This window comes from Sylvia atricapilla, chromosome 13 (genome assembly GCF_009819655.1).
Source record: "Sylvia atricapilla isolate bSylAtr1 chromosome 13, bSylAtr1.pri, whole genome shotgun sequence".
NCBI classification, from domain to species: Eukaryota; Metazoa; Chordata; class Aves; order Passeriformes; family Sylviidae; genus Sylvia; species Sylvia atricapilla.
In genome coordinates, this window is record NC_089152.1 from 8,694,456 (window position 1) to 8,721,415 (window position 26,960).

Genomic DNA, 26,960 nt, shown 5'->3' on the forward strand with positions numbered 1-26,960 from the left:
GAGTCTTCTGATTTTGACTACTGTCTCAGCAACATTAGGTTTCAAAAAGAAAACTATTAAAATTAATGCTGTTTGTTAATAAAATACAAGCCCAGAACATCTGACCACCACAAAGATGTAAGAGATACGGCTTTTTCTTTGTACAGGCTGTTTTTCCATTATCTAAACCAAATTACATGCATGGATGTCTGCACAGCCTTATTTCACTCCAGTCTTCTTTTTTTCCTCATGGTAGCATTTTAATTACAAATAGCACAATGTTGTCTTCTACCTTTCACCTTGCATTCCAGTGAGTTCAAACTTGGGAATTCAAGGAAGCATCACTGTTACTGCTGCTGGTATTAATTGCACTCAGGCTGATTAGTGAACAGGCTGCTTTTCCATTCCAGCGTTGAAGGCAGACCAGGTTCAAAGCAAATTCTGTCGAGAGAATGCTTCAACCCCAATTCTGTTACTGTATCATAGAATCCTGTAATCACAGAAGGGCTTTGGGTTGGAAGGGAGAAAGATCAATTAGTTTCAACCCCAGATGATCCAGCTCTGGCCGTGCGATGAACCAGGAGCCCACTGCCTTTATGGGCAAAGTGTGCAAATACAAAACAAAAGCAGTCAGGAGGCAGGGGAGTGGGTTTGGGGAGGCTCCCCAAAGCCTGGACTAACTCTTCAGGTGACCACACACTGCAGGGCCCCGTAGCTGGTGAACACCAGGGAGACACACAGCACACGAAGCAGCAGCTTGCCAAGCCCACGTACCACAAGAAGCAGCAGAGGAGGATGCAGGATCCAAGATTTCAGCACCCCCATAAACAACCAGCATGGGCTGCAGCCTCCATGTGTTTTATAACATTTCAGACACGCTGCCAATGCCGGAGGAACAGGAAGCAGCCCAGAGCTATTCATGGAGCTTGTTAAATGTACATAACTGAAACAGGGTTTAGACAAGTACTTCTCACAGAGCTGTCCAATATAAGAGCCACTAATGAGCACATTTTCTTCGTGATTTCTCATTAAATATAACGACCATCAGGTATACTATATCAGATTGCCATGATTAATGAGGTTTTACTAAAATAGGTTTCTGCTAGCTTTTGTTATTCCTGGATCATGCAGACATTCACTGGAAAAAAATTATAAAGATTCTATCTTGGAATGCTGGACTTACAGCATAAAATATTTTCACTGAATTTCTACTAGGAAATATTTTCTTCAATTCTGTTTTTTCTTGTTAGAACAAACCAAGCCAACTTACTTTCTTTAATACCCGATCCTAAGTTCAGATATGGATCTCAAAAGTAACTCGATTCCCTTTGGTAGGTGAACAAGTTGTTCAGCATACTCAGGACTGCACCAAACAACACTGTGCATTTCCTTGTCGTGCCAGTAAAAGCTTTAGTTTGAAAAGGAGGTAGTTTTTGTGCTTGGCTCTGACTTTGCAACTACCTCTGTTCAGGCAAAATTCTGTGTCTGGGAAGACTCGTTCAAGTCTGCTGCTTGTGGGGTCAGCTGCAGGACAAACACCTGTTCAGCCCCTGTTCTTTGCTGTTCCTCTTTCCCATGCAAGAAATAAACGCAATGCAGCACACACCACTGACAGCCGCAAGTTAAATTGCATTTTCTTTTTATTGAAGAACACTGTGTTTTGATCAGAACATCTATTGAATCATGCCAATATGCTTTTTATAGCTTAAGAGTTTTCACATTTCTTAACAGTTTTTATAGTCCTAGCGGCTAACACTATTAGGATTGCAGTACAAAATGTATCAGATAATACATGGCTACTTTGATTGGAGATTGCAAGAGTAAGGTGGTAAATGCTTCCTTCACCTTGTAGCTAAAGTCCCATCTAGTCAGGCCAGGGAAGGTCTCAAGCCATGACTGTCATTTTTGCTTCTGAAACCCTCAAGTTTTATTCGTAGTACCCTGAATTATAAAGTTATACCTTATCAGAAAGGCAAATCTACCTTCCCTTGTAAACTGTTTTCATTATTGAGCAGGGTTGGGTCAAGCTGCAATATGAGAGGATTCAGGATGTTCCAAATTTCTGTTAATGAAGTTGGAGATTCTCTTTTTGTCCCCATTTTTGGAACTATATTTTTGCAAAATGTATTTTCCAGACCATTCTTTCTTACGAGGTGGGAGAAGAATGTCAATTTTAAACTGCCGAAAGCTCTCTCAAGTCTTTGCTGGTGGTGGAGTTTTATATGCAATTTTCTATTTTAAAGTGGATTTGTCACATTTTATTTTTCTTTGCAAATACAGTATGGTAGAATCTTAAACCTTGTCCTTTGACAATCCTTGGAATGAAACCTTAGAAAGAACAAAGAACTTGGCTTCGTTAAGGAAAAGGCACTGTCTGCTTTCTTGGAAGGACATAGAGACAACTGAGACAGAAGATCAGCCCTAAGCATGCAGAAGGGAGAATGAACATGTAAGGGCTGCCTGCTATCAGCACTCACTGTGGCTGGAAGAATTAATTCATTTCAAAAACTACTGACACAAAAGGATGTTTAAGAGAGGCCCAGATGAATTAAGTGTTGTGCAAGTCAGCCTTGTAGTGGTAGTTTTGAATATCAAAACTGATTGAGATCTGACTCTTATACAACCTGACAGGCTTTTGCACCTACTGGCTTAGAGGAGGACCAGGACAATATTGTTTTAAACAATACAGAAGACATGCTTGAGTAAGAGACCCAGAAAACTTCAAGCAAGCTTTGAGATGTCCCAGCATTCAGCATATTCTTCCCTGTTTAAAAGCACTACCATACATTTTACAGAATTATGAGATATTTGTAGGAAAACATTCAAAATTACTGTTTTCATTGGTCAAATTATCTCAAGTACCCTAAATGTTCCCCTGCAGAGAGAATCTAATGCCCGAGCTCTCATGCACAGACAGTGCATGTGTTAATTCAACCCTCTGAATTTACTCACAGGCAGAATTAAACTTGAAGAATCAGACCTGAACATGTTATCTTTAAAAACATGAACATGCCTAAGAAAAAAAGGAGCAGAGCAAGCAGAATATGCTGTCATCTAGGGCATGAACATTTGAATGATCCAGAATAATTTCAGTTCTCAATTTAATTTCATGCATAAGACAAACATATTTACTTGCATCTATTAAGAGAACACATCTTTTTGTTCCAGAGCTAATCAGATCTTGAATTCCTGGATCTAATTTGAAAAATTAAGTCTTTAATTCAAAATGTTCCCAGATTAGGGATTAACTACTGTGATTCAGACCCAAAATTCTGATTCAGGTCCTAACCTCAAAATTCAGATTCTGACTTGAGTTTTGAACATAAAATAAATCTTTACCCTGAATTTGTGTTATCCTGTGTACGTGCATTTTATAAATTAAAATGTACTGATGGGATGGAGATGTTTGACAAATGACATCCCAGCTTTGTGTCATTACCTATCTGCTCAGGGCTGGGGAGGGGGTATGATGACTGTCCAGTCAACTGCATTAATGCAATACAGTGTGATCCTTAAATTCAGAAACACCACAGAATGCTCCTCTTAGTACTCATCTTACTGCAAGATTTGCTACAGATCTGTGCTGGTTAAAGCTATGTACTGGTTACACAATTTAAAGTTACCCTATTAGGAAAAGAATTACATTAAATCAATGTCAAAGATTTACACAGTTCCCACAGGAATTCCATTTATAGTCTGATTTTCACAATCTAAATGAAATTAATTTTGTAGTCCCAATTTCATTTTAGGTTTACAGGTCAGTTCTGGCACCTACATTTAATGTAAGTAATACATTACCTGAACTTTGGATGAATTAGAGGTGCTAGGCTTAGCCCTGCTCACAGAACACAGAGGCACAATGAGAGCAGTGTAGGAGCAGAGATCCCTGTGAAAACATCTATTAAATTTCTCTCATGATACATATTAAAAGAGGGCAGGGAGGGAGAAACCCAAACCCTTCTGTAGAGTATTACAGCTGCAGGACAGAACATACCACCAAAAGTGCAATGCAGGAAGGGTGGGCCCTTGCACATTTTGTTCAAAATACCATGTTCTCCTTTGATCTCAAAAAAACCCAGACGTAAGAGCCTAAGGGAGGGTCTCAGATTCCTGTTTATGCTGGACCACTCTCATCAACAGCATTTGCCATTCTTCCATTAAGTGCTCCTGAGTTTCAAGGTTACAAACCTGCCTCTGGCCCTTCTCACCTGCTCCAGGGAGGGAGAACAGGCTCCAGGAGCTACATGACACATCCTGGGCACCGGCCCCACGACACACGAGGTGCAGGAGGGATGTCTGTGTGTGTAGATGACACGCAAGAACAAGAAGCAAAAAGCCATTATTGGCTGTATTCACATAAAATATGGCACAGCCATCCATTCAGTGCAAGAGGAGTTTTGTAGCTGCATTTTCCTTTTCATAAAAACATGTCTCTTTTCCATGTTGATGTATTAAATATCCATGGTAACAGCAGGGGACAACCAATTGATTATATACGGCGAGTGTGAAAACTGCAACAAATGGTGAATAAAAGGACAACAAAAGAAAAACCTTTTTTGCTGTATTACCTTTCAGAGAAATGGGAACTGACCAGCATCCCACTACTGGGACATTTACATGAATGGAGTCTATGTAATAAATTTGTTTTTACCTTTGATACTGTGTTTTTGAGTATGCCACGTTAAAAAAAGAACAAACACAAACCACTGCATCAGAACACCAAGGTTAATCAAACCTGCATGTGAAAGCTCACCCACTATTCTAAAACTTATTTATTTATAGACAAAAGAAGAAACAAAACTTGTGACTGCGTTTGCACTTTGCTGTCTCAAGTGCCTCATTAACTGTTCCTCCAGATCTGTGTTTTCGGCTACAAGCAGACCAGTTCTCAGGTTGCACTCCCAGTGCATTGACCATGGCCACCTCTGCAGACCCCAGACAGACCCAGACCTCACAGTTTTAGTCTCTCATGAAGTAATGGCTGTAAGCACTGACCACTAAACTCTTACTCAGCACCAAAACATTTAAGACAAAATAGATCTTAAGAACAATAAGCTGGTCAACACACTTGCCTTTCCTTCTGTGTGACTTACACTGCTGCAGAGAGGAAGGCCCATCTTCATCCACCTCTTCTGCAAAGTCTGCCTTGGTGTTGAAGTACCTCTTCCATCAGTCCCTGCCCACTTTATCCTCCTATGATTTTTAGTTTACAGCCTGAGAAACCAGCTGCATCCCTCAGAACTGGAGCTATCATTCCCGTAATTACCACCTCATGGGTTTAGTCACAAACAGCTGACACAGGGGAACCACTGAATTGCCTTTTTTATTCCTTCATCAGCTAGCTCCCTATTAGGTTAGATCGATACATCTATACAGGAAAGTAATATAAAGAAGTACAACCCACTGTATAGTAACTTCCTCTCACTGACCTGGCCACATACAGTGCTCATGAAATTATTACAACTCGGTATTCTTCAGCTATTACTCAACAGTGGCTACACTGGCAAAAATCAATTCCTCCTTCACAAAAAAATATTTTACTAAGCAATAAAAGGGCCAAGTCCTGTCAGATGATTCAGGAAAAAAGACTTCAGCCTCCAGTTTCTGTTGTACTAAGCACAATGCAAAATAAAGATCAATGTGACAAAAGAAGAGCTCATACAAGTAAGCCAATCTTCTGTACACTACTAAGCCACATTAAAAAGCCTTTTAATCCCTTGTATCTGACAATGCCTGCTGGTTTGAACCCCAGAGAGTTAATTCATTCCGACTCTGTCAGTGAAACCTTTTTAAAGCCAAGCATGGCCACCTGATTTTCACATCTTCCAAGTTTTTACACCAATTCAGTGAGCTGCCCAAGTCCTGTGGACCACTTGCGCTCAGCAGGTGTGAAATACATGGGTATAAGCACATTCTCCTTGAAAGAGACATGCAGAAGGCTTACGAAGGAAATACCCACCCCAAACATCACTGGGTGCAGGTTTCCTCCTCAGTCACAGAGATGAATGTACCGCCTTTTAAACCATGTACCTTGCTGCCTCTCAGCTCTGCTCAGGTGACCAGCCCAAGAGAATCCACCTCCAAGGCTGCCTTTAGGAATGAGACTGTATGTTCATGGCAAACACAGACTCAGGGGGTGTACCTAGGCAGCAACCCTGCTGTCTGTAGGACAGATCTAACAGGGAGCTGCTCCAGGAAATGGCACTTCCACAGCAAAAATGACTAATGAAAGTGCTATTTTCTACACTATTTTTTCAAAAAGCAAAAGCCAAGTCACTCTTCCCCAAACATTTAATATGCAGAAGAGGTAAACACCCATGGCTACTATGGGAGGAGAATGGCACTTGGCAAGATTTTTTGGACACTGTTCACATGCAACACCTACTACAGGACAAAAATTAAAGTTTTCCCCCTCGCTAATACTGAGGCAGATAAGGACTGAATCAGTCTTGTGGATGGGTTATAAGAGCTAGAAAAATATTTGCTTTACATTGTAGCAGTTACCGAGAGCTTTGGTGGCCCTGTCAGCTTGTAGGAACTGTCACAGTTAAGGCCCAGCTGGGTTTCTGTGGAGAGAGACTGGTGGAGGAGGCACTGCAGGACCTGTCCAGACCAAGGATCTCTCTGCTTTGTCCTTGGGGAACGGCACAAATCACACACAGCATCATGGCAGGCAGCAGCATCTAAAAATGGAAAAGATTATTAGGTCATGTAACACCTCTTCTAGCCAGGGATGAGACCTACGTTTTCTTAAATGAAATCTTTCAAACCCTAATTAAATGTAGTCAATCCTCATTAAAGATAAACTAGGTTAGTATTTATGAGAGACATTCTTTGTACTGCATATCATATCACCTCATTTAAGGACATATCTGGAAATACTTTGAAATACAGTTCAGCTGGTTTCTTCTGCCCCTTGATTTTTATTTTTCAGAGTACTCTGAAATCATTCCTATTTATACTTTTGAAAACAAGTTGCTGGCAGTAAGCCAAAATTGTTTAGGCCCAAATCATGACCTTCCTTGAAACTGCTATAATGTGACTCAAGTAAACAGAATTTTCCTCACACTGTTTTTGTGAGGAGGGATGGGTGGAGAACTGCCCTATTTTTGACACACCCATGGACCAGCATCTACCCCTTTGCTCAAGCCTGGCTTTATGGCAAGGGCTTTCCCTGCCCCCCAGATATGTGCACCCTGTTAACCCCCCACTTCCACATCTGTGTTCATCCTGCTCACATCATGCTGTAAAAGTAGAAGGCCAAAGGTTCTTCTAGCTAATGGCTGAGAATATGTGCAAATAACCTTGTCTGAAGCTCTTTAAATGTATGGAACCCATTAGGTGGGCTCTGTTTGTGCCGGGACATTGTTGGATCTGACCTGCAACTGCAAGTGAGGAATCTGGTTCAATTTCCATTCATTTCAAGGTCACTTACACCCCTGCAGTAGTAGGAATGTAGCAGGATGTTAACTGTGAATTGGGACAAATGTACTTCTGGAGTTCTGTAACCTGCCAAATGCCTTCTAAAGGCCTAGAATTAGGCAGCTGATTTAAGAGGAGAATTCTGATTGAAAGGAACAAAATAATGTTATTATTTAGCTGCAGCTTATGCTACAGCAAAACACGTAACAAATGTAAGATGTGGTTTCAACATGGATTAATTTGATTAATCGGATTATATTGATGCAGGTACCGAGGAACAGGATTCTGATGCGTGTCTCAGGGTTACTGAACATAACATCTTGCTTTTTGAATCATCTGAAAAAGTTCTCGGGGTGCTGCAGAATAGAAACAGATCAGAGAAAGTCTTCATAGAGCTTTCAGTGCGCAGCAGTGTCAGTTGGTTTACATTTTCCCTGCTAAAGTCTAATAAACAGTAACTGTTCAAAAACTGCGGAAGAAACGGGAGAGCAACAGACCAAATTCGTCTCCATTGGTTTAAAATCTGGGTCAAGGCCAGCGCTGAGAGCACTATTTCTGCGCAAAGGAAGCCGCAGCAATGCCCCATCCCGCGTTTACAGCACTGCCGCCGGCCAGCCCGGGCCGGGTACCGGGTACCGGGGGCAGAGCGGCCCCGCGGGACGAGGAGCGGCGGGGCCGGGCTCCGAGCCGCGCTCAGCCGGGCTCTGTCACTCGGTGCCGGCACAGGAACGGCTTCTGCCGCCCGCACCGGGACAGCCGGACACAGGCGCTGCCCCGCGGGAGCTCCGAGCGGAACGCCGCACTCACCTGGCGGGCTGCCCGGGGCCGGGGCCGGGCGGGGAGCGGCACCGGGCCGCCTGTGTCCCGGCGCTGCGGCGGCTCCTCGCTCTCCGCTATCCGACCGCTCCGTGCGCCGCCGCGCTCCCGCTGCCTCTCGCCTTCCTCCCACGGGCCTCTCCCTCCGGCGCCGCTCGCTGTTTATTCACGGAGCGGCGGGGACGGGGCAGCGGCGGCGGGCGGGCGGTGCCGCGCTGCTGCCCCCTCCGCCTGGGAGGAGCGAGCGGCGGCGGGCGCGGAGCGGCGGCGGGGGGAGGGCAGGATTTAAACGAAGGGCGGTGACACCGCACAAAAGATTTCGATAGGCTCAAGTGAGGTTACAGCAAAGGCAGCGGGGCGGGGGAGCTCCCCCAGAGCCGTGCAGCGTCTGGCTGGCAGCGCCGTCGCAGCCGCCGCTTCCCAGTAGTTTGTCTGAAAGCCTGAGAAATTTAAACGAAGATTTCCTCCCCCTCCTTTTTTTTTTTTTTGAACCTTTTTTTTTTTCTTTTTTTTTTTTTTTTTTTTTCCTTCCCTGGGAGTTGGCGGCTCAGCCAGGGAAGATGGCAGGAGGAGCGCAAGGCCGGGCGGGTCACAGCATCCGCGGCTGCAGCCCGCAGCCACCACCCTTGTTTGCGGGAAGAGCCTAAGTTGGTGCGGCGGCGGCCACCGCGGGAGCCGGCGAGGAGGGCCCGGGGCGCAGGGGATGGACCGCGGCGGCGGGGAGCGAGCGCGCAGCGGCCGCGTGAATGATCGCGGCAGGAAGGAGTGAGGCAGCGGCAAAGGAAGGGGAACGGATCCGCCCGCCCCAGCACCCGGATCCGGTGGAGCTTTTTTTTTTTTTTTTTCTCCCCTCCTCTCTTTCTTCTTTTTTTTATTTTTTTTTCCCATCCCTCCCACGGTCCCCCGCGTCCCAGCTCCCCGCCGTGCCCCTCTCCCCTCCCGGGCCGGCTCCCCGCGGGTGCGCGGCGGGGCCGTGCGGGGCGGGCGGGCCACACCCTCCGCGGCGCTTCCTGCGAGCCGGGGCCGCGGCGGGCGCCGGGGGCGGCACATGGTGCGCAGCCGCCGCCCCTCCGGCCCCTGCGAGCTGCGCCCGGCGGGCGCTCCCCGACCGGAGGCGCCGGGGGCGCGGTAGCAACTTGGAGGGCTGCGCCCCTGCCCCAACTCCGCGCGGCGGCGGCGCGTCCCTGAGGTATTGCGTCTGGTAAAGGGAACTTCGCGCAGGATCCCGCAGCCGGGGAGCCGGACGAGGCGGTGGAAGGAAGGGGAGCCAGCGTGCGAAAAGGGGAAAAAAAAAAAAAAAAAAACAAACAAACCGAAACGTATTTTTAGCAAAAGGATGCCAGACCGGGGCCCGGGGGCGCCCGGCGAGCGCCGCCCCGCCGCGGGAGCGCCGTAGGAGCGGAGGCTGGCGCCGGAGCGGGGCGGGCGCCCCGGCCGAGCTCGGTCCCCGCAGCAGCCCCGGCGCCCAGAGCCTTTTCTTGCCTCCCGGCGATTAATGGAATGATGTTGCGGAAAAGGCAGAGCGATCCTGCCGGGCTCAGTCGGGACTGCTCGGGCGGCGGCGGAGGCGGCGGCAGCGGGGTAGCGAGCGGCATGCGAGTGCCCCCCCGGCGCTATGGCTAGCGGTGGCTCCGGCAAGTCCAGCAGCGAGGTCTCCGGCGGCGGCATCCCCAGCAGCAGCTCCCTGCAGAGGAAGAAGCTCATCTCTATCTGCGACCACTGCAAGATCAAGATGCAACTGGTGGCCGATCTGCTTCTGCTGTCGAGCGAGACCAGGCCGGTGAACACCGAGAGTCTGTCTGTCTTCGGTGAGTCCTTTGAGAAGTGCAGGGACACGATCATTGCCAGGACCAAAGGACTCTCCATCTTGACCCATGACGTCCAGAGCCAGCTCAACATGGGACGCTTCGGGGAGGTGGGAGAAAGCCTGATGGAGATGGGGGAGCTGGTGGTCTCCCTCACTGAGTGCTCTGCCCACGCTGCCTACCTGGCTGCAGTGGAGACTCCGGGGGCCCAGCCTGCCATGCCTGGCTTGGTGGATCGCTACAAGGTGACCCGATGTAGGCATGAGGTGGAGCACGGCTGCGGGGTCTTGAAGACCACCCCTTTGGCAGATATGAGCCCTCAGCTCCTGCTGGAGGTTTCTCAGAACATGTCCAAGAACTTGAAATTCCTGACAGACGCCTGCGTGCTGGCCAGTGAGAAATCCAAGGATAAATTTGCTAAGGAGCAGTTCAAACTCAGTGTCAAATGTATGAGCACCAGCGCCTCTGCCCTCTTGGCCTGTGTCAAGGAGGTCAAGACCTCACCCAGCGAGCTGACCAGGAACCGGTGCGTCTTGTTCAGTGGACCTTTGGTGCAGTCTGTCTATGCTCTGGTGGGCTTTGCCACTGAGCCCCAGTTTTTGGGTAAAGCTGCCACCATTAATCCAGAGGGCAAAGCTGTGCAAACTGCCATCCTAGGAGGAGCCATGAGTGTGGTATCTGCTTGTGTGCTCCTGACCCAATGCCTCAGGGATATAGCCCAACACCCCGAAAGTAGCACCAAAATGAGCGATTACAGGGAAAGGTTGAGGAACTCAGCTTGCGCCGTCTCGGATGGTTGCAACCTGCTATCTCAGGCACTAAGAGAAAGATCTTCACCCAGGACTTTACCGCCAGTGAACTCCAATTCTGTGAATTAACCCCCACATCTTCTGTTTAGATCCCAGTCATTGCTAAAGGAAAATAATATCCCACCTCCTCACCCCTTTTTTGTATACCAAAGAATTTGCTTGGATGAGCCCAATCCTTTGATTTCATGTGGTGAAGAAGCAGAGCATATTCAAACTATATGTATTAATAAAGATAGCCAGTTTTGGCTTCTTTTTATTTTACTTTAAGGTTAAGCAAGTATCTGCAGATAAATTTTCGTTTATTCAACAAGGTCTTCACACAAGTGGTAAAACTGTTTCAAAGTTTTTTATATTTGGGGAGGTGGGGGTATCTTAGAAAAAGGAGGAAAAAAAAAAGAGCTTTAATCGCGCTGGGTGCGGTTTTTAAAGTTTGTCTTGTCTTGTCTTCCGAAATTTCCCTTCTAAATTTTGCTGTTCTGTTGTGCAGGAAAAAGGTTACCTCAGTTCTTACTCATTTAAAAAAATGAAAAAATCCAACAACACATAGATGATGGATGTAGCTACTATTTTGTTTGTTTTTGTTTTGTATGACTTTTTTTATTTTGCATCAAGTGTTAGGTTAGAAGTGCATTTGGTGTGTAGGAGTGGAAGGACTGGAGGTTGTGATTATGTTTTCCATGTGTTGATTTCCAAACTGGGGGAAAAGCTACTGTGAGTGTTTAAACAAACAAACAAAATTACACTATAACAAAAGTGATTTTTAATTTTTTTTCCAATGTCAGTTTTTATCTTGCATGTACTGGAGTATTTATTTCATCTATTAAAATGTTATGTTTCTCAGATGCTTTTCTGTGAATCTCTTAATACTTGAATAATTGAACAACTAGGCCTGTTTGTATTGTATGTCATTTCCCCCAGGGAATGGGTGGTACAAACGTAACTGTAAGTTCTAGACGGCAGCATACAGGCTTCAATTCAGTTCTTTTATTTGCATAAATACTGTCCCTCTCCCAGTACTACCCCTCCTCCTCAGGAGCCTCTGACAGAGCTACTCCAGTTGTGTGTGTGGACAGCTGGGCAGTGCTGCAGACACTGGGATTGCTGTGCACTGGGATTGCTGTGCACTGGCACTGCTCTGCAGAATGCTGGTGGTCGCTGCAGCAGGGCACAGCCTGGCTTTGTCTTTATCAGCATTCGTGTTACCTTTTGAGAAGGTTTTGTATTTTAATCCTTGCAGATGTTGTGGGCCATCTGTGTGTTAAATCTGTGAGTTTCAGTATTATTTTGTGAAAAAAACATAACTCTTGCTGGTTAGCCCGGCGTGTGCCATATGTCTTCTGGGGATTGTGAAGCTTTGTTGGAATGGGTGCTTTAATTCCTCAGAGATTTGTGTTGCAGCTCCTCAGCAGGGATTCCTGTCAAAGCAGTTTGAGTTTGATGTTGTAAATTACAAGAGACCATGGCTAACTTTCGAGGTGCAGCCGACTTCCAGTTGAATTCCTTGGGAGGTGGGAGTGGAGCTTAGTGCATATTGCAGTAGTTTCCAGAGTTGCAATGACGAATATTGTCAGCCTGGTCTTTGTGGCCCTGTGAGATCTCTTGCCTTCTATATGTTCTGTTAAAGGTAAATAGAAGAAAGGAGGTTTTGTTTCTCTGTCCTGCTCCATTGCATAATTGTGGGGTTTTTATAGGTCTGCAGATCAAACCATGTTGAAAGCTATTGGAGGAAGCACCTTAAAAATGTTGTTACTGTGGCTTAAACCTTAACAAACATGGTCCTATTTATTCCTTTGAAGAAGGAAACCTTTGGGCTTTGGGTATGGAATGGACCTGGAGGAAAGGCTGTTGTTTTATAGCATTTTTGTTCCTCTTGCATATGATGTTTTTACTGAAGTGGAGTGAAACGTTACTGGGTAGTGAGCAGATACATCTGTTGGAGGAGATAAAAGCTATATCCGTATCTTCAGGGTTAGAGAAAAATAATTCCTAAAGTACGGTGAACCTCTGTGTTAGGTTTTGTTTTTATTTAAATGGAACTTTTCTGACTTCAGTGAATTGTATGAACAAGACTTTGCCATACGCTGCCGTCCCGCAGGGTGTGATGTTCTCCCCACGTGCTGTGTGCTGCAGAGGCACGAGTGCCCACAGCTATGTGGTGAAGTATAGAAGTCCCCTCGCTGTTTGCTAACGAGTAAATATCTGCACACAGTGTTCTAACTTTGAGATGCCCTCACAGGTATTTCCTAAGAGGCTCTCACATGTGCACACACAAACGTTTTCCCATCTGCATGGCCGGAGCAGCTGTAGGAGCCCAGAGGGACTCGCAGGAGGCCAAGGCCATCTCCAGGGAGGTCCTGTGGCTGTGTTGCAGTATCTGCTCGGCTGTCCTTTGTCTCTCCCTCCCTCGTGGGTGTCTCCGCTGGCACCTCCCGGGCCGTTCCTCCTTTTCCCCGTGGCTGTGGAGGAAAAGGGGCAGCGGCGAGGCGTGCAGGATGTGCTATCTGTCTCCTGCGGCAGGCAGGAGGTGAGGAACCCGCTCCGCCCTTCCTCTGCCCGGATCCTGCCGGGGCAGCGCTGCGTGCGGGACGTGCGGGATGGCGCTGGGCACACAGCGGTACGAGCATCCTTAGCCCCACGGCTTCCCACGTACTGTCACCTACACTGACCTCCAGAGACAAACCTGGTTCTTTTGGTTGTTTTGTTTTTACAAAAAAAAAAGTAATGTCCCACTGGCTCTTTTTTGATGTTTTTACTTAATAGCTTTTGGTGCTGCTGAACTAATTAGATCCTTTTTCATTCATTTACACATTATTGAGGTTATATGGATCACACTACAGCGTCTTTATTACCTCTGCATATGAAAGGCACTGTATTATTAACAATGATAATGCTGGGTTTTGTTGCGGTAAGATCTTGTTTGAAGTGGTTTAGTGCAATTTTTGTTTTAACAAGGTTACTGTAGATTCGTCCTCCCCTTTCTTATTATATTTTTAAGTGAGGTACATGCATACATGTAATAATAAGTACTTACCTTCTTTTTTTAATACTGAAAGAAACCAGACTGCCCTAGGTCTCCCTTTGCTTTTGAGCTGTGTGAGTTCAGGAAGGATTCAGTTTTATAACTAAAGTGGGAAATGTAGCCAGGCCATGATTTTTTAACAAGCTGATTAAAAAAAAATACATATACACAAATAGTAAATTCATCAAAGTAACTTCCTGTAACATTTTAAAACAATAGTAATTTTAACAGTTCAAAATGTTCAATCATTTCTTTTGAGAGTACAACTTGCTCAAAGGGAGGCACACACTGCACCCTGGCCTCAGCTCAACAGTCTATCTGTCAGAATCTGTGCTACTCGTGTAATTAGCACAGCAAAGTTGGAAAAAAAAGAGTTTTGATGCCAACAAGCACAACTTGCACATTGTGCATTCTTCTGAGCTGAAAAAAGTGGAGTCCCACTACTTAGTGTGAATATATGTATCTATTTTAAATGGTGTAGTGCCATTTCTATAAAGACTTAATGTATATTGTGATAATTTCTTTGACATTTATTCCTATAGAATATTAATTCTGACACAAGACATTAGTTCAGTGGGTGGATTCATGTTTATTTACTACGTACTCTCTGGGCCAGAAAAAAGAAAAAAATGGACGAGTTTTCAGGGTGCATTTGCAGGGCCCTTCGAGGTCAGTGATTATCACTTGGCACTGTACTTAGGGCCCTGTTCCCAAATGCTTCCACACCATTTCGGTCAGCAGGTACTGTGACTATTTCAACATGGGCTTACACAAGCATGAGATGTTTTCTGACGTGGAGTCTTGAGGGGAAAAAAGTTTTAAGGTGCTTATATTACATATGTCATAGATTGCTCTAATAGTGCACTTAATAAAATGGTTAACTTATTTCTAAAGACATTATGCAATGCACATTTGTAGCCAAAAACAACGCTATCCCCACCACAAGAGAAGTAAGCTTGTTTTTTAAATGTAATAATTTTTTAACAGAGAAGAAGCTGACACCTTTGTATTGTCTGTAAATTTGATACTATCTTGTGGTTGCTGCTTCAGCATAGGGAAGGTCATTATTGATGTAATACAGCAGCAGAGTTCGAATTTGAGATCAGAGCAATGTGTTTTCTGATTCTAAAAAAAGTAAGTTCTGTAAGGCAACCAGTAAACCAGCAGCAAAATGCTATTGGAAAGCAAGTACACTATTTAAGGGAACTTGCAAATGTAAAGCCATGCTATTTTTCAAAACTAATAAAAAAAAAAAAAAAAAAAAAAAGACCCTGGGTCAGATAATTCCCTTCACTTTTTACCACAGGAAATGATCAAAGTAGCAGAAAATCTGCTCTTTTTGGCCAAACTTCTGTCAGAGGCAGAAGGGGTCCAGCCAACACATGGTGTATGCAGCCTTGCAGTAACAGGGGATGTGGCTGATGGGAAAGGAGGTGGGACCAGAGAAAAATCTGTAGGGTAATACCTCTTGTTAAACCCACAGGAATTTTCCTATTCTAGATAAAACAGTGGCTGATCCAATAAAGCAGATCTCAGACAGCACAACCTTTCTTTCAGGGCCTCAGAAGGCTGGGAGTGAGGACATGGGGCAGGGAGGGTTTGGGATGCTCTGTGCTCAGCAGCTGTGCTGCTGCAGGGAGCCAGAGGGTCTCTGGGGTGGCCCTAAGATGTGTAAGAAGTCCAGGCACAACGTGTACCTGCCAGAACAGTTTGGTGGGAAACGAAGGGGTTGGGTTTTATCTTTCTTTGCTTTCTTCCCTATCGGGCTCTTCCCAGACTTCACAAGCAGAAGCAGATGGTAGGGGCCAGTACATTTTACTTCTTTGTTCTTGCTGCCTGTGAAAGGTGCCAGATGGGCAATGATAAAGATAGAAATTCTCTTCCTGTAGCCCAGGGATAGCGGAAAATGCAGAGCTTCAAGGCTGCCCTATCCTCACAGGATCACCATAACATGTTTTTTTGGGCCCACTGTTTCACTCTGATTTTTTGCCAAGAAACTGACAGAAAATCCCAATGGCAACTTGACAGGGGCATTAAGGACCAGTTAAATATTTCCCATATGACACCAAACCACCACCAGGTTTGGATCACTCACAAATGATCCAAAAAGTAGATGGGCTAAGTATGAAGTGCAAGGCCATATCCTTCATATGAATAACTCAAAAAATTAAATACTGTATACTCTGAGGTGTTAACTTACTTGTGAATTAGAATTATCTTTTTTTTATATTTAAGACTAGTTCAAAAGTATATTTAATTTACATAATTAGCAGCAGTACTCAGAACCATCTTCTTAATGAAGACAGACATCTATGGACATGAAGAGCCTTGCCCATGATTTAATTAAATACTAATGTTTTCCAAACTATGTTCAAATGTTAAGGGTTGTTTCTTGTGTGGCAAAGTGGGGAATTACATATTGATTTTCATTAATCTGAATATTTTCCTAGAGCCAGTTTTATTGTACTGGAGTCCTTTGAACCTAAGAGAGTTTTTTATTTTGTTTTTTTAAAACCATGCAGAGTATGATGCTATATTCCAACAAGTCAAAAGCAGCATTTCAAGATTAATGCAGAGATTCCTGGGGTCTTTTGTCAGCTTGCCAGGCTCTTGTTCCTGTTCTAACGTAATTCTTTATAATTTCCTTTTATGTTAATAAAGACTTCTTGTGGCTGTAAAAGTCGAAGTTGTCTCCCTCCATAGACAGCCTGGTTCTTATGTAGATACTATTTAGATTATTTAGAAATCCTGCTGGTTGCCAGATGGAGCTCTTCTGGGTTTTATGTTAAATACTTGGAAAGCTAAATAGTTTGATGTTCCTCTCCTCTCTCCCTCAATAAAATAAATACTTGAAAAGTGATAATTAACAACTTGCTTAAATTCAATTTTTTAAATCAAATTGTTTTCAGGTGAAGTGGCTGGAAGTATGAGATAGCTCAGAGTAGTTGGATTTTGGGTTGATTTACTTACCAAGATCTTAAATCAGCAGTTTTTCTCCAGTTTGTTTGGGCAGCAGGTACCTGAACTTTAGTCTGGGGATAGAGGGCACAGCCCTGAAGCCTGTTGGGCACTGGCACTGATGAACTCCTGTTTCATCCTGAATTCACACCAGGTGTTCCCCCAGGTCATGTAGAAGGTGCTTGGGAAGCACTGAGAGTCAATGTCCCACTAATCATAATTCTGTTGTTGTCAACTTATAAAATGTCAGGAGAGCAATTCTGGCCCTCAGGGTTATGGTTTTTAAGTACAGAGTAAGAAATTGCCCTTTCCCAGTCAATTTTTTTCTGTATGTATTGATTCTGTCTGGTTCACATTACATATAGGAAGTCTCTCAATTGGCTGTTCAGGTGCACTTTGGCCCCTGTTTGCATTCTGAACATGCACATGATGGAAAAAAGTGAGAAAAGTAATTTCGATCTATATGTGTAGAGTGACGAATTATAGGCCCTGCAGCACTTCTGAATTGGCATGCAGTTAATGCTCTGGTCTTATTTAAATGCTTCAAATTTAGTCAATGTTTAAAAATTTACTTTCTGTTTAAAAATTTACTATGAAATCAATCTGTTCTGGCTATATTAGATTCATAGTTCAAAAACTTTATCCTCTTTCATCATCTTAAAGTAGTCATTGGTCTAAAACTCCTCAGTCTTTGGGTCTGGCTTAAAAAACAAAAAGAAATCGAGCTCAGTATTTCAGTTTTAGTATTTTTGAAAGCTTTAAAGCTAATGAGCTGACCTATTTTTAAATTACAGAGCATGGAAAAATAGTGGGTGTATTCTTTTTCATGCTGAAGTGAGCTATTGTTTCTCTGCTCATAATTAAAAACCCGCTTTTTAGAAACTCAAATAGGTCCTAAGCATTACAAGAAAGTCTGTAAGTGAAACTGCCTGCATGAAATTTCCTCAATACTGAGTTTATACATGGATTCATTCAGGATCTGTAATCTTGTCTTGTTTGGTGACTGGCATTAGAGGAGTTTGTCCCAACAGCCTGCAAATGGAGCTGGTAACATGTGAGTGGGATGAAGAGCAGTTGTTGAAGTGAGCACTACATGCTCCAGAGACACCAGCACCATCTCTCAATCTCCTGATAGGTGCTGCTGGCTGGGCACTGCAGGTTGGGATATTCTCAAAAATTACAGTGAAATACAGGATTGGAAAAAGCTGTGAGCAAGAGAGACTCAAAGGGAACGACCCAACTTGGGGGTTTTAAGGGGGAAAAAAGGAAAATATTTGGTCAGAACTGTGGGAGTATTTAGGGTCTTAACTCCCACTGACTTTCAGTGGGAGGTGTACGTCTGGATGTTTTGTGGGCCTGGTCATTTGTCATGGACTTTGAATGCTTGTGGTTTTACAATTAATTTAGGATGTTGGGTAGACTTGCTGAAACTCTAGGCAGCTAGTGAATTTGCAGTTGAAGTACCAGCATGGGCCATAATTGTGTTCCTGCCATCCTGACCCTCCTGCATGGGTTACAAGCTCTTGCTCTCCTTGTAGGGCCCTGGCTGGCGACAGGCCAGAGCCCAGCTCTGCCTCATGTGTCTTTTATGGCTGCCAGATGCCAGCATTGTGCATCTTACTTTCACATCAGAATCCCAGATTTCATCTCTGTCCCTCCACCCTCCGCTCCTGATGCAACACCCAGATGTGGAAGAGAGATCCCTTTGTACTCTGTGCACATCATCCCTGTAGAGGCCACGTGTATGAGGAGAGATCCTAGTAACCAAGGGCCAGATGGCATTAGAAGCATACCTGTTCTCTCTGGATGCAAATTCCAACCACCTCTAGGCCGTGTACATCCTCTCAAAATGTGTCTTGAAGACTTGACCCAGATCTGTGTTCCCTGGATCTGCATTTCTCAGAGTTTGTCAGAGCTCTAATGCTCCTCAGAAGGAAGGGTAATCTGCCTTAGGTATTTAGAGGTGATTTGAGTTGGGTGGGAGGCAGGGGAGCTGGATAGTAAGTTATAACCCTTAAGTTATTGCTTAAAAGTTATAGCCCTTAAGGTGTCCTTTTGGGCTTTTGTATGGCATTTTCTGCTTCTGTTTTACCTAACTGCTGTTTGCTAACCTTGTGTATTGACCTGATCTGCAGCTTTGAGCTCAGCAAGACAGAGGAGGCATCTGAATTTACACTGCTCTGTAATATCTAGTTATTGAAAAATATCCTGTAACTTTCCTATATTGGACCCTGAGGCTTCTTTCCTGGTCTTGCCATGGGTTTTTTGTTTATGAAAATTACCTTAGGTTTCTCTCCAGCTGAAGAAAATATCTCCAAAGGAAACCCTATTTGGTCTATTTATCCAATTCCTTACCAGTCTTCTTTTTATGGACAATTTCAAGATAATTAGATGAAAATTACTTTCTTTGAGAAAGTAATTTTACTCCTAAATATCAAAGTCATAGTCTGAAACTTGTGAGCATTTTCTTTTGTATGTGATTAAACCCACATCTGTTCGTTGGATAGAACAGAGGAAGAGCCATGTTTTTCTGTCTTGGTATGTAAGACAACAAAAGACCAAATGTTCTTCTTTGGTTCACTTTCATGACTCTGCTGTAGTCGACAGAAATGTCTGGCTGCATCAACAGGGCTGGTTTGGACACTGAGTGTCCTTTGATTACAGGCCCAGCACTTAGCAAACACTTGTTTTGGGGGGGATAAAGAAAAATATGGTGAAGGATCGTGTTAGTACATTATATTGTTCTGTATTAGGTTTGGTTTTGTTAAAAACAAGAAAGCTCAAATCAGAATTATTGCCAATTCGTTATAAGATCCCACTCATTTGGCAAAGGAATTGCATTAATTACCTCTTGTTTTCTGTACTGTGTCATTACAGAAGAGAGAGCACATGCTGCACTTGTGAATGAATTAATTCACTCACATCTTTGAAGCCTTTGCTGTATTTTTCCCCTTTCCTTTGGAAATAATGGTGGTCTGTAGAAGACTTTCCCTGGGTGATAAATACACTTTGCAAATGTACAGTGGTGATCAGAAAGAAGCTTGAGTAAAACAGACTTAGAAAATCTAGTAAATCTATCTGATAGAAACATTATTAAAAAAGAGTCAAAGTACTTTATAGAAGCTTTTCCCAAAGGAAAATAACTTTAGCCATCGTTTTACCTGGGTTGCTGTTACAGTCATTTACTGTTACTGTGGATGTCTCCTCCCCATGAGATGATTTTAGAAGATGGAAGGGTTTCACTTATGGAAGATGCAGTTGCTCATTGGGTTTGGATCATTTTCAGGACTGTGATCTCTGAGATGTTGCAGGTTCTTCCTTGTGAGACTGCATTTTACTGAAGTGATCTGGAGTTTCCATGAATCACTGATGTCCAAGGAAAATCACTCCTGTCAAGAGAACAGAGCATAAAGAATGTTCGCAGTACAGCTGCAGGAAAATGCTGTAAGATGGACACTTCTCTTTCAATAACTCTAAACTAGCCCCTCTACATCAGGACTACTAATTCCAAAATCTAAAGAATTTCAACTGCCAAAAAAATTTATAGCCTGCAAGATTCAGGGAAGTCTTCCTTTGTCTTTTTCTCTTTTCAAAGTAAATTAATCAAAAATAACGGGTTAAATGTGTGTGTGGGGTTATGCCAAAAAATAGCAGTTTTTTTCTATCAATGGGGGACAAGGCAAATAGCTTTATTTTCCAGAAGTGGGCTGCAAAACAGTATTTCTTTTACTCATTAAGATGCTCTGTAACTAAGTTACTCTACTTTCATTGTTCTAAAATATATTTTTACACATTGATTTGCATTGATGTTCCACAGTTTTATTTTAGAAAAGTTCTCAGCTTGTTTATGTGCTTTAGTGATAGCAACTATATAAATTTGTCCTCAGAATCAAATAATCCTGGTTAGTGACAGAGTGAAATGTTATTAAATTTATTTCTCAGGGAAAAAGCTAACACTGTGCCAAAGTCAGATTGATGATCATTTCAACCTAGTAATTTTAAATGCTGCTGGATTTGTAGTAGTGTTTGAGGACTCTTGTGAGCCTGAAGCATATCATTTTCAAACTGTTTAATTTTACCACTCCAGAAAGGGCAGAATTCTCAGACCATTTTCAGGGCGGGGAGGGGGGTGAAATTATAGTCCTTTAGAATGTGCTTAGCAAAATGTTCCTAGTTAGGTCTAGTCTGCAGAGTGAGTCCTACCTGCAGATATGAAACTGGGATGTACAGGTTTTTCATGTTCTGAGAGACGTTGTTGTAATGTTAGTGAAGAACTGCATTACCTGAGGTTTGGGTATTTTGACTTTTCAAAGAAACACAGAATTTTTTATTATTTATAAGCAACATTTTAAATTAGTTTTTTGAGATTAAATCCCCAGTAATGTTTTATTAAATATCTCACCCCTCTTTAGTTCTTGTCAAGTAGTTCCATTGCTTATCTACTTGTTTAATTACTTTTTTAAATACACAGCACAGTACCCTGTGCAAATATGAAGCATTGATGTTGGCAGCAAATCAGTTTCTGTTTTCAGTGGGGATAGAATTTATACCATGATTTTTTTCACTGGATAAATTCTTTGTGTCTAACATCCCCAGACAGACAGCAGATCTACCAAATCACTACTAAATTACTACTTATTAAACCGTAAGTAATTATTAAATTGCTAAAAATCTGCATCAGAACTAGTAGCTAGTCAGAACTTCTGCTTATAAGCAGGGACCTATATGGAAATCTATTTGATAATAAAGTAAATGCTTGTCATCGTTGTGCCCTGCCAGTGATTTTGGGTCTCTGCATGTTAGGACTGGGAAAGAAGGTGGAAACTTGTTTGGTCAAACAGTACAGCTCAGTTCTCAGGGAATAAAAAAGCCTTTGCAGAATTAGCTTGGATGAGCTGATAAATAGGGAGCTGTAGCTTGCTGATAACTGAGGGATTTGTAGAGCACATCGAGTCACAGGAACTGTTAAGGGCAGTTGGGCCAAGTCTGCTCACAGTGAACCTTTCTTCTTCATCAGAACAAAAGCTGTACTGTCTATCCCAGGCTGTATCTTCACCTTTGAGGACTGTGCCTTTGCTAGAAACACAGATGAAAAACAATGCACCTGTTTCCCATGAGATATGTCCCAACAGACATCCCTTTTTTGTGGCTGTCTTGGTCCTGAGGATGGCACTATGTATGTAATACTGTCCAGTGATGCTTTACTTTTTCCTTGCTTTTTACACTGTCACTCACATATTGCTTAGTGCACATCATCAGACTAGAAGCCATAATTCACCTCTGTTTCTATTTCTTCTCTAATGCTTCCAAAGATACTGACTTATAAAAACTGCTGGAGCTGCAACATCACTCCATTTCAAGCTCTGAATTGTGTTAGCCATTACGTTGGTTCCACACGCTGCTTGGGTGGAGACATCATTTAAAATTCCCAACACGGCCAGGAATTCCAGCTTTGTGCAAGTGCTCGTGCCTTTCTAATTTTTAACAACATTGCACTAAAAAAGAGGATTTTTTTTTCCCAGAGCAATTTATCAAGAGGAGAAAAATGGAAATACTGTTTGAGGATGACCTTCCACCCCAGTGATCTGGAGGTGACGTTGGCTGACGTCTGTTATTGCTCAGCTTCCCTGCCATGGTTTTGCAGTAGTTGAGTGCTTTGTCATCTCTACTAAACAGAAAAACTTCTGAGCTCACTGAACAGTTTGTGAGGGGTTTGGGAAATGGTAGGAGGATTTATGAATGCAACTGCAGAACAAACTATTCCTCGAGTTTACCTGAAACAAACATGGATCCTATTTGAGCAGATTAGAATGCATTGATTCTAACAATTTCTTCAATCTGAAGTGCTATTCCTGACCCCAAGATCCTGAGAAAGAGAGATAAAAAAAGAAGGGAATTACTTTGCAGCACTCCAGCATGGGAGCAGGATGTTTTGATTGTCTCCAAAAGAGAGGCAGTGCTGTAATTCTGTTTCGTTTTCGTCCGCAGAACTTGAAAAGATTTTTCCTAGAAATGTGTAATGGGACTGTCAGAAAACAGACCCCTCCCCTTCCCAGTAGTTTCCTGCTGAAGTCATTTAAGGCCTCTCACAGCTTTCATCTGTGTAGGCACTGAGAGCTCATGGGCCAAGGTTTTTGGTTTTTGTTTTTTTTTTTTTTTTTTTTTTTAAGGAAATACTAGCAAAACTGAAGCACTTTTTAAAAAGTCGTTAGGAAGGAAAGTTGGAAGTTTCTCAGCATGTGAAGCTGGCTCTCCACTTAATCAGTTTCTCATTTCCGTTCTGTTTCCGCCAGCCCCACTGAAGTGGCTGTAGGTGTTTTTCTTGTTTTAGGTATTGCTAAAAGCATGTGTGTGAGCTGCCCAAAGGGGCGGAGAGGGAAGTTGTTCCTTACTTCACTTCTGGGACTGTCTGTTCAGGGCTTTACACAGGAGGTGACTTGGAAAGGCTCGTGAATTCCATTTACTGTGCACTCAGACCTGATGATCGCAGTAGGCTGAGCACACAAAACCTGCTCTGCAGGCAGCAGCCCTTATGCAGTAGCTATTTAGAAAAAAAAATCCCTTTGTGGAACTGGCAGATAGCCTGCATTTGCAAAGATGGGAATTTTTGCTGGTTATATATACTATGTTTAACACAATGATCAAGGCAATGTGCTCTTAGAAGAAACCATTAGTACTCTGAACAAATGGATGCTACTCAGCATGCATTTTCTGGTTGGACTGAGTTCAAGCCTCCCATTCTGAAAAGGAGAGCTTTCTTGGATCGCAGTCACTTGTCTCTCAGACAAATCTGTAGTGTGGATTTGTTCCTTAGATGAATGATACACATTTCATCCGGTTTCTTTCAAGTTGAACTCTGCCTGGCACAAGAATGATAAATGTTTTTTTCTTTTGCCTTCTGTTTAGAAGACCATGTTGTATTGTGAAAGATGAACTTCATTCCCAAGAGAGATGAACTGAATTCAGAGGGGGATTTAGTGGTACAATGTTTGTAATGCTACAGCAGTGCCTTAGGCACCTCCTCAGACAGACATACATTGGGGTAGTCTTGAGCCTTAGTCACACTGCACATATCAGCTCTTCTGGAAAGCTTTAATTGGAAGTTTTGTATCCTTAAAGCCCAGAGGAGTCTTCTCTCTAGGGAGTGAATTTCCCTATTTTGTTTTGCTATTAGTCTTTGGGGGTAGTACAGTATACAAGTATAATATACAAGTATTTCAGCCTTGGAGAATGAAGAGCTTCCTGATGTTAGCTGGCTATTATAAATTACATATGCATTGAAGAGAAGAAAATGCTAGTATTTAAGTAGGCCGCCAGCATGCTGTGAATGCAATCCACAGCATTCATGTGATATTTAAAGTGTATATTTGCATTTGCCATGAAACTGTGCATACCTAATGTGTAATTTTGGGGGCTTTCCTTGATCCAGTGGATAAAGAAGTTCCGTGAGCTGAGTACAGCCTAAAGAAAAAAATTACTGCTTTGAATTAAACTCCTGATGAGGTCCCAGGATGACATTTGGAACTGCTGAACTAATCAGTACACTTGGAGAAAAACTAAAGTTCGCTCCCAGCATCTGACCCTTATCCTGCAGTGCTGGCAAGCCCTGAGCACTACCTGTCCCTGTCACCTCCCCACATCCCATCTGTCCTTGTGATGAGACCATAAGCTTGAGGCCAGCCAGACAAGATGTTCCATGGCCATTTTGATAAGGGCTGATATGGCCTGAAGTGAGAACATGGCACTTTTAGACACTCTGGATTCAGGATGTCTGCAAGGGGCACTTGGAAAGGAGAAGTTAGGCTGTGGCTCAAGACCTGATTCTAGGAGTGGTCATCTCAGGCACAATTTAAGCAAACCTGCTTAATTTGCTATGGTTCTAGTTGTGCTGAAAGCTTACTCAGCCTATCCCAAGGCCTTAGATCTTTACCTGCTTTCTAAGGTAATTTTGTCTGTCTCATTACTGAAATTATTCTTGTTGCTTAACTACAGTGTTGGCAGAAGTTCTTGTCACACTGAAAACAAGATTTGAACTGAATCCAAAGACTGTGGAGTTGGTGCAGCTGTATGATGGGGAGGAGCTGGCACATGCTTTCTTAGATTTGAAACTATTAACCATATATTCAAGGAAATGGCATCTCAAATGTCTTTATTTCAGGTGTTAACTGATAATTTTCACCAAGTGCAGCTTTTGATTTCTATTACAACTTCTCCTGTCAAGAGGCTAAGACTAGCCAACCCTACTTTTGTGAGTTAGCAATGGTAATTAGAGATGCCTGGTCTACTTTACTGTGATATGTACATACACTGGTAAAGATTGATAATAAGTTGTCACTCAGAAGCCATTCTGCCCAAATGTCAGTCTGCTGTTTGGCCCCTTTTGTAAGGAATGGTGCCAGTCACCACAAGTCACCGGGGGTGACCCAATGACCAGTCACCACTAGTCACAACCTATTCTCAGGGCAGCAGCATTTTTATACAGAATTCCTTTCTCTGAAAGGCCTTCTAAGAGCCAGCAGAACAGCTGGCTCAGAAACTGAGGCATACAGTGCACAGGGGTGACAAAAAACTGTGCAAGCAATGTAAGCCTTCCTTGTGAAGAACAGAACAGTCAGAGTTGCTGGCAGAAAGTGGTAAGTGTCAGTGGCTGCCTAGGTTAGGGAAGGATTGGGTGTGTTCAGTGAGGGGGATAGTGTTTGTTTAGGTCTTTCCTCCTGGGACTGCTTCAGTATTTCAAGCACGTTTGGGAACTTTTCCCCAGTGGTCTAAGATGTGAACTGGACAGTGTGTACAGATCTGAGAGAATAATGCTTAGCAATGCTTCAGAAAAAAGCAGTTGTATATCCTATAATGACAGCTTTGTTTCTGGGTGCCTGTGTAGACTCAGTTTTTGTTTGCTAACTTTTCTTTCAGCCTAAAATACACAAGAAGATGCCTTTTGGGGCTGAAAAAACCTGAAGCTATACAAAGCTGTAGAGTAAAATGGAGCTGAAAACCAGTCCTGTCTGGGGAGTCCCTATTTGTGCTGTATCAGAGGGAACAGCTGGGTCTGCTGCTGACACCATTATGAAACCCACATTACTTTCCACCTGACTATGCTTAGTGTGCCTGCCCTGGCCAGCAAAATGGAGAGCTGATGCTTGTCTCCTTTTTACTCAGTGTCTGTGGGATGATAATTTAGAGCAGCATTGCCTGAGTCACTTTGTCACAAGCCCATTCAAAAGGCATTTGCTGTATATAAACTGCTCCAAGATGAGGAGCAGACACAAAGGGACATACTTGTACAAGTTGCTATTCAGAGATCTTGAAACATAAAAACACCTAGCTCTGAAGGAAAAGGCCAAGACCCTGAAAATAACTGGCCAGAGTAATGGAAATTGTTAAAAGAATGATTGGGAGCAGCCACAACCATTGCCAAAGTCATTACATTCATCAAGCTGAAAAATGGTAGCAGTACATCCAGATGGCCAAGGAATCCAAGGAATATTGGTAATCCATCCATTTGCCTGGCTGGAGTCTTGTCCACACACAAGCTCATGGGGACACTCCAGAGAGGCTCCCAAATCCCCAGGCACTGAGCTGCTCTCAGTCTCTGAGCAGGACTGGGGCTCCTCAGCACTCAGACAGTCACTGAGGAAGCCACAGGTCCAGGGGAGCTCTGGATACAACCCTGGGATGGTGATGTGAACTTGGTTTGTGCAGAGCCACTCCAGACCCTGAGTACTGTGTGTGCTGCCAGCGTGGCTGGGGCCATGCCAGCAATGAGGGACCCCAGGAGGGCTCTGGACACTGATGCTCAGGCTTGTGCAGTTCCCCCTGCAACACAACTTCTCCCAGCAGAGTACAGTTGCTGTAACATGGAAAGGGAGCTTTGCTCTAGGCATGCTGAGTGCCCTTATCTCTCAAGTGTCCTAACTAACATAATTAGATTAAACTAAGAGGAATTTGGCCTAATCTTGTCTCTGTCTTAGATTCTGCCACTCCTTTTCAGGCCCAGAGAAAGGACTTTGAGCCTAAAATTCTGCCTGTTATTTCCAATTATATTAACTGGCCTAAAAGGGGGCTTTTGTTTATGTTCCTTCTCTACAAACTCTGTTTCATTCTTACTACAATACAATTGTTAGTTCCATCCTGCAATGATTGGCATGTTTG

At 43.5% G+C, this 26,960-nt stretch overlaps 1 protein-coding gene across 1 annotated transcript; it reads left to right on the forward strand.

The window, feature by feature from the left end:
* Nucleotides 1-8,523: 8,523 nt before the first annotated feature.
* TLNRD1 (talin rod domain containing 1) lies at nucleotides 8,524-11,671 on the forward strand. Its single transcript, XM_066328337.1, has one exon. The coding sequence runs from the start codon at nucleotides 9,833-9,835 to the stop codon at nucleotides 10,898-10,900; it is 1,068 nt and encodes a 355-aa protein (XP_066184434.1). The 5' UTR covers nucleotides 8,524-9,832; the 3' UTR covers nucleotides 10,901-11,671.
* The last annotated feature ends 15,289 nt before the right edge of the window (nucleotides 11,672-26,960 follow it).

Excerpts from the sequence above, each read along its gene's own strand:
- TLNRD1 (XM_066328337.1), top strand. The coding sequence starts at position 9,833 with ATGGCTAGCGGTGGCTCCGGCAAGTCCAGCAGCGAGGTCTCCGGCGGC.